The sequence below is a fragment of the Orcinus orca genome, chromosome 11 (genome assembly GCF_937001465.1).
Source record: "Orcinus orca chromosome 11, mOrcOrc1.1, whole genome shotgun sequence".
Lineage (NCBI taxonomy): Eukaryota > Metazoa > Chordata > Mammalia > Artiodactyla > Delphinidae > Orcinus > Orcinus orca.
The window spans coordinates 55,349,857-55,358,082 of record NC_064569.1 but is presented as its reverse complement, the minus strand read 5'-3'; the positions used below and the strand labels follow the sequence as shown (position 1 = coordinate 55,358,082).

The 8,226-nt window shown below is 41.0% G+C and overlaps 1 protein-coding gene across 1 annotated transcript in view; it reads left to right on the top strand.

The window, feature by feature from the left end:
- Window positions 1-439: 439 nt before the first annotated feature.
- The window catches only part of CPM (carboxypeptidase M), an 87,776-nt gene continuing 79,989 nt past the window's right edge, over window positions 440-8,226 (top strand). Inside the window, exons 1-2 of the mRNA XM_004281875.4 lie at window positions 440-505; window positions 811-973. Coding sequence (XP_004281923.2) covers window positions 814-973 — 160 coding nt within the window. The 5' untranslated portion in view covers window positions 440-505; window positions 811-813. The remainder of the gene's footprint in view (window positions 506-810; window positions 974-8,226) is intronic.

Genomic DNA, 8,226 nt, shown 5'->3' with positions numbered 1-8,226 from the left:
TGGCGACTCGGGTCGGCGCCGAAGAGCAAAGGAGCCCGCTCGGGGCTGCGGGCGCCCGGGACTCGCGGCGCCTCGTGGGGCTCCAGGTGAGCCCAATACGCGCCGGCCCGCACCACCCAACTCGAAAAGCCGTCCAAGCCTTTAGCGTCTCCAAGCTCGCTGCTGCTGGAGACACCTCGTGCCCCTTTGGTGGAGCGCCCCGGACCCCTTCAGCGGACGAAGCCGTGGCCGGGGTGAGCGCACTGCCAACCTGGGGCGCCGGCAAAAACTGGGGCCGCGCGAGGTAACTCGGTTTCGGGAAGCTCGCCGCCGCACCCAGGGACCTCGAAGGAGGCAGAGGAGCCCGGACAGCCCGGCTCGGCCCCGCCCCGGAGTGCTCCTCGCGGCGCCTGAGTGGGCCGGAGAGACGTCAGTCAGGCGTCGTGGGTGGGACCCTGGCCGGGCTATTAATACTGGGTCCCGGCTGGTGGCAGCCGACGGGCGGCGGTGCGCGCCTGGGCTCGGGGTGAGGAGCGGGACGCGGTGGGGGGGGGGGGGGGTCGGGCGCAGCTGCTGCAGCTGTCGGGCGGCGGAGAGCGGCCGAGACGTGGGGAGGAGGAGAGGGTGGGTGGCGGGATGGAGGGCACCCGTGTTCCGGGTGCGCTAACTCTCGAAGCTGTTGCTTCCAACTTTTACCTCCTTCGGAAGCTGGGAGTGTTAGTGCCGGGAGATCTGAGACTAGACAGCGGAGCCGAAGCGAGTAACGTGCACACTCCCCACTACCCCCTTCCTCACCTGCTCAGCTTTATTATTGTTTTTATTCATCTCTAGACCATGGACTGCGCCCGCCTCTGGCTAGGGCTGTTGCTGCCTGTGGTAGCTGCGCTGGACTTCAGCTACCACCACCAGCCAGAGATGGAAGCGTTCCTGAAGAGTATTTCCCAAAACTACAGTTCTATCACTCACTTACACAGTATCGGGGAATCTGTGGAAGGTAGGGTCCGTTTCGTGTACTTTCCCAAACCCCTAGTCCTCAGTTTCATTCATTAAATATGCCTTAGCCTCCTGTCCCCTCTCCATGAAGCGACTCAGAGGGTCTCGAGCGGTTCCATCCCTGCCTTGCGTGTTGGTTGTTTCTGCTTTTGTGTGTTGTGTTGCTTTTTGTCAGGGGAGTAGTAAGACCTGAATTTTACTAAACGTCTCCGCTGTCGTTCGGTGTTGAGTGCTTTGCGTTAATGGCGTTCTGTTTTGGGATCTTGCAGACAGTGATTTCCTGGGATGAGTACTTTAGGTTTTAGTTTTCTACATGAACTTCTGCCAAGGAAGTCTGTTTACCCATCTCAGGTTTGTTTCCCTTTTTGATGGCTTCTTTAAATATGACTCGGACTGTTAGGATCGTGTCTTCAAGCCTCTTTTAAACTAAAACAGGGCAGTTCTGTTGGTGAGATTTCTATGTCACGTATAATTAGCCCTATGGCTTAAAGTTATGCAAAAAAGTGGCTTTGGTACTGATTAAAAGGCTATTTTAAAAGTTATCCATTTGAATGAGACAATTGCTGGGTAATAAGTGTACCACAGCAGTGATTGGTATTGCTCTTAGTATTTTCGAGTTCATTATTAATTACTTTGTTTTAATTTAGAAACCATATATTAAGTATAAATATACAACTATATATTCTAATTTTAGTAGATAGGAAAATTGAATCATAGTGAAATTAAGTATTTTGCCCTAGAACACTCAAATCTTGAGTGAGTTTTATAACCAGGATTGGCACTCAGCTGATTCTACTTTAAGGCTTAGCCGTTTTGGGACAAGGCAAATAATTTTACCAGATATTATTATTTCTCAATCTTTTATTATATTGGTACCTCCCCAAAGAGATTAGCAAATAACTTAATGCTTAAATTATAAGTTTTGTCAAGTGTATGTAATTTGGATGTCAGCTCTTTATAAGGTGTATTTCAACCCTGTGTGAATTTTAGCTCTGAGTTTTTCAACCAATTTGTGAGTCTCTTAATTACCATATTCTTAAGTAATCGTTTTCCAAACAATTAAGGTCATGGTTTTTATATTTTAAAAGTATTACATAAATTTGTTTATGTGCAATGCAACATAAAAATTCTTGGCTTATGTGTGTAATGGCATTTTTGTTTTTAAACAACGTTGCTAAGGAGTTGGAGCCAGAATTACTCTATATTTTGCTGTATCATCCAAACTTATAGAGGTTGGATGTATGAGAAAGCGTATCTTGAATCAGCACATGTATTCAGCCTTTTGAAATCATTTTCCCCTAGGGCTAGAGAAGAGCAATTTTAAAAGATCTAAGAATACTAATTACATTAATAAAGGAAATATAGAACACAACTAACTTGAGTTATTGTTCAGTCATTTAACCCACAAGGTGATGCCAGTGTTGTTAATTTTAAGTACTAAATGATTTGGTTTTTATTTTTTTCAAGCACAAAGTGCTTGAGACGGGACTCTCAATGTCAACCAGCTATTTTGATCTACCCTGCGTGCTATCAGACCACGGTAATAATGAAAGGCAGCGGGCTTAATTGTTTTTACCTGGTGTGCACTATTGTGGTTAAAGGACTGAGGAATTACCGTGTAAAAAATAAAATCTGACACTAGTTTAGGTCAAATATTTGTATTGAGTATGTTCTGAATAATTACTCCGGTTAAGAAAAATCCCAAATCTGCTATTAGGTTCTGAGTAGTAGGTTAAACTGCACGCTAGTAACTGGGAGTCGGTTGCCAAGCATATTTGTTGGTACTCTTTTCACTAGATGCACAGTTTCCCCTGGCCATCCTGCCCTCTGATGTAAGATAGCTTGCTTAGCAAACAAGATTTACCATATGTGTTATTTATTTTTCTTTGTTATTGTGAATGTGGGCAACATACCTAGAAGGGAAAGTAATCTTCCTACCTCGCCAAATACATTTTTAGTTTTTGTAGATGCATATCACGTGTATTTTCATTACTGTAATCATGGATTCTCTTCTGCTTTTTTTCCCCCAGTTCACATTATTTCATTACATATTTCCATGAATTGAAAGGTCTGCAGGTGTGAGTTTATTGCTATATAGTCTTTCTCCTCGATTATGTGAATTTCTTAGTCATTCACCTCTTTGCGGCATCTATATAGCTTCTGGTGGCCTCTGTTATAAACAGTGATGCTAAAAAAAACATTGATACATGTCATGATTAATGGCCTTCTATTATAATTGGTTTTTTTCCAGTTTTTAATTTTGAAATGTTTGAAAGCTACCCAAAAGCTGAGTACATATATACATTCACCTAGGTTCTGCCATAGTAGACAGACCATATTTCAGCTGAGCCTTCCAGAGGAAATCCCACTACCTAATATCAGAGTAAAGAAAATCTTAGGTAAAACAACAGAGGCAACTATAAAACAAAAAGAACAGACAGCTGAGTTGAGAAAAATCAGAAAATGTACAATGTTCATTGATTCATTCCTTCATTCAGTTAAGGGAACACCTCTCCTATCCTTTTTTTTTTTTTAATTACTCCTAAGCCCCTTTGTCTAGCATGTTCCTGGCACGTGTTCAGTGATTTTTATCTGTTTGTTTAGTGGCTTGACTATTTACTGAGGGATAGCTAATGTGAAGCAAGCAAAAAGTTGTGCCATTTGTGCCCTGCTGTCAGGTAGCCCCCTTTAAAATACAAATGTATTTATTATAGATTCCCCAGCTATTCTCTCCACATCCCCCCAAATTAGTTCTAGGACCACTTTAAATGAGATTTCCTACATCTCTTTTCTAAGAATCTTGTCTTTCCTCCTGCTAAGTCTAACCTTGATCTGAATAAGGAAGGTTGCAAAGAGCAAGGGTTAGATAATAAAATCTGTTCTAAAGTGCTTTCCATGTATTTGGTGTTGTAATACATTATTTCAATCTCAACAACTCAAATAGGCCTTATACTCATTTACAGAAAGGATCCAATGAGGCACAGAGAAGTTAATTAACTTGCTGAAGATCACACAGCTGATAAGTGTTAGAGGGAGGCTTCAAACTCAGATCCACCTTCTCTGAAGCACATCTCTTTCTCATTAAGGAAGCGGTTTGACACAGATGTGGCTGGTCACATGAAGACTGAGGTAGTTACTGGAGGGTTTCAGAGTCACGTTTTGGGCACACTGGATCTGAAAGTAAAGCTTCTACCAAGGATCCAACACAGTAGCCAGTAGCCACTTGTTTACTGAGCAGCTGAAATGTGACTAGACCAAATTAAGGTGTGCTAAAAGTGACTTTGAAGATTTCATACAAAAAAGTAAAATAGCCCATTAATATTTTTATATTGATTCCATGTTGAAGTGGTAATATTTTAGATATAAAGGCTAAATAAGAAACATTTTAAAAAAACTTCACCTGTTTCTTTTTACTTTTGTTAATATGGTTGTGGTTTCTAAAACATTTTAAATTACATATATGACTTGCACTATATTTTGATTGGGCTGTGCTGATCTAGACGGAAATTTGTTATTAGCAATTTTCTTTTTCTGAGTACAAAAGGAACTCAAGTTCATTTAGAAAATTGGGACGATACAACAAGGCACCAAGGAGAAAAATAAAATCTCACCGTCCAAAGGAAACACTTAGTAGACCTGAAAGACTATATGCCCTGTTTTGTGCCTTTCTCCCCTCCCACGGAGCCAAATATCTTGCTTGCCCCTGCAAACATGTTATTTCTAAGACCTGAGTTTTAATGCCTGCTTTTTGTCCTATCAATGGATATACTATTGTTTATTTAACTTACACCCCACTGACATTTAGTTTGTTTCTAAATTTTCCTGTTATTAAAAAAAAAAATGTGCCATAGTGGACACCTTTGTAGCTAAGACAGCAAAAGTTGTCAGAGCACACGCAGGCTTTGGAACTACAAGGCCCAAGTTCAAATTCTACATCCTCTACTTTGTAGCAGTGTGACACTGGATGGTTAGAATAATTCCTGGCACATAATAAGTACTACATAAGAGTTGCTGTTAAGGATACATTACCTGCTATTGGGGATATATTTCCAAAAAGGAAATTACCAGGTCTTAAAGCAGTTCTATGTATTTGATACATGTAACCAAATTGATTTCCAAAAGGAGTATTGATTGATGATCTCAAGAAATGTATGCTTACCTCTTATCTTTTTTTTTTTTTTTTCTTGCGGTACGCGGGCCTCCCACTGTTGTGGCCTCTCCCGTTGCGGAGCACAGGCCCCGGACGCGCAGGCTCAGCGGCCATGGCTCACGGGCCCAGCCGCTCCGCGGCATGTGGGATCTTCCCAGACCGGGGCACGAACCCGCGTCCCCTGCATCGGCAGGCGGACTCTCAACCACTGAGCCACCAGGGAAGCCCTTACCTCTTCTCTTATACCAGTCATAAATCAGGCATTCCTGGTTTGAAAGATTACTGTAGTATTTGTCAAAGGGTACAAAGTTTTGGTCATACAGGATGAATATGTCCTAGAGATCTACTGCACAGCAGAGTGCTTATAGTTAACAATATTGTTTACTTTAAAATTTGCTATGAGGGTAGATGTTATGCTAAGTGTTATAGTGATGATGATGATGAAAGATCACTGTAGCATAAAGTTTTCGTTGTTGTGTTTAAAGGAGAATTTATTTCTCCTGCATTTTCCCCCAAGGATTCTCACCTTCACATATGCATTCAACAGATATTTATTGAATTCCTCCGCCAGGAGTCGTCATAACATTGCAGATACTCAAAAATCTCGCTAGAATTGGCTTAAGACTCGTGCCCCAAAGAGGCATGTACCGTGCTCATGTACACAGACCTCTCATTGCCTACTCCCCTTGCCTGGGTAGATTCCGGCTGGCGATTTACCCTCTGAAAAGGACACTTGATACGAGATTTTGCCACAGCATTCGATTTTCTGTCACCCTATTCATTTCTCAAGTGTGATCGGCAAGCCAGTTTGCTTGAGATCCTGTATAAAATGCTTTCTGTGATGTAAATATTGACATATTGAGGACTAAATAGCAAGACAGCCACTAAAATCTGGGAATTTCAGCTGTAATATACATACTTGTGATTTAAAGTTACATTGGGGTAGCAAGCCTTTCCCCTTCTTTAACTTGAAATGTAAAGTCCTTTTCTAAAACACCTTAGGAACCTCAGCCTTGTTTTATAACCATTAAGTTTCTTAAAGACACTGCCTTTTTTTCTTACAAGGAAATGATTTAGATTTCCACTATATTTGTGGTATGAGATTTTAAGAGGAAGAGACAGAATATCCAAAAAGTAACACAGATGTTACTCTGCTTCAACCACCAATACTTTAGTGGCATTTGAAACTTAAAAAAATAATAATTGCAGCCAACATTAAGTGAATTTTACTCTTTGCCTGGCACTTTACATATACCCCTCAATCACTCTAACAACGGCACGAAATACCATTATTATCCCCCAATTTACATGTGAAGAATTGAGATTGAATGAATCGTCCACAGTTAGTAAATGACAGAGGGGTGATTGGAACCAAAGCCTGTCTTGTGCCAAATAGTGGACCATTAAAGCTCTTTGCTGTAGAGAAAAGTTTCTCCAGTTACCTCTTTCTCTGTTCTTGTCCCTTTTCCCCTCCCCCATACATCCTGCTCCTCCCCTTGCCCCGACTGCTGTGATTCTGCAAAAGCTGAGGAGCATCCTCCATCATCCAAGAAAAGGCCCGTGTAAAATGTATTTTATGTGCGGAGTGATAGGCTATGGAATCCTAGACCCCTTTTCAGTATTTACAGTTTCATCCAAAGCAGTGTGAATTACATATTTTGGTGTAGACTTAATTTTTTTTCTATATACTAAAACTGTTTGGTTATGAGGCAAAAGGAGAAGAGTGAGATTCTGGTTTGCACACTTTCAGGACACCCACCCACCAAAATGCTGTCTCCTGAGTTGAGAACAGTGGTTCTCATTAAGAGTAGTACTGCCCCCTAGGGGGAATTTTGGAAATTGAGGGGAGGTTTAGGCCGTAACTTTGAAGTCTTTGGAGGGGGGACCTCGCTGATGCATCCTCCTGATCTTGTTAGCAGCACACAGAATAGTCGTGCCTAGTGAAAAATCGTCCTCCACATTTTCTAATGTCTTCCATAGGTGCAAGACCAGCTTACCAGCTAAAACCAGTTCCGAATTATGTACAAACACAAAATACTTTTTTCCCACAATTTTAATATGTACCAAACTTTCCAGGAATAGTACCTGTAGGCAAATTGAGGGAAAATTCAATTATATTTTTCTCTGAACTTGGTTCCGAGATATTTCACGTTCTTAAAATCCTGGCATCAGTGACCACACAGCTGAATCAGTCTGCGTTTGTAATAAATGCCTTCACCGTGAATCTCAAGAATTGATCTAAGCAGCTTTTTCTTATTATAAGTTGCTTTCTTTTTATTTCCCCTTTATGTAAAGTTTGAACATTTTATCAATCTTTCTGAAATTACGTATGCAAATATTATTTTCTGTGGATTTCATGCCAGCATGGTGAAGGAGGAGCTGCAAAATCTTGGACGTGAAAAAAGAGGCATCAACTGATAGGGTTAGGGACTGTTGGTCTGAAACCACAGATGCAGAGAGCTGATAAGACCCACTTCAAATTTATGTAGCCAGCATACAGAAGGTGTTTGGTTTCCGTTCTTAATCAAAACACGAGTGCCTAGTGGTAACACCGCAGTGACAGTGACGAATAGTATCTAGAGTTGAGAGATAACTGCCATTCGCCCTGTTTCCTTCCTTTGGTTTGTGAATTTAGAATGCCCCTTTCTCGAAGAGTGCAAAGTCAGAACGTAAGATAAGAAGAATCTTAAAGTAAAAAAAAAAAAATGTTTTTTATTGAAATATAATCGATTTACAATGTTGTTAGTTTCAGGTGTACAGCAGAGTGATTCAGTTATATATAGATCTCTTTTGCAGATTCTTTTCCCTTAGAGTTTATTACCCAAAAAAAGGTAAAGTTTTGAAGGTTATATCAAATACCAACATGCATTTGGGTTAGGGGAAGAAGATTAAATCGGAACTTCCTATGTAGTGATTGAAAAGAATTGGTATTCTTCCTAGCTCCGTAGCCATTCAATGTAATATAGGGTAGTAGTTTGCTTGAGAGGTTAGGAAATCCTAATTTGAGTTTGTGTGCAAATAAACAGACATAAAGTAAATAAAACAGACATAAGTTGCACATTAAAAATGTTTTCTCAACCCTGTTTTACAAGGACTGCTACATG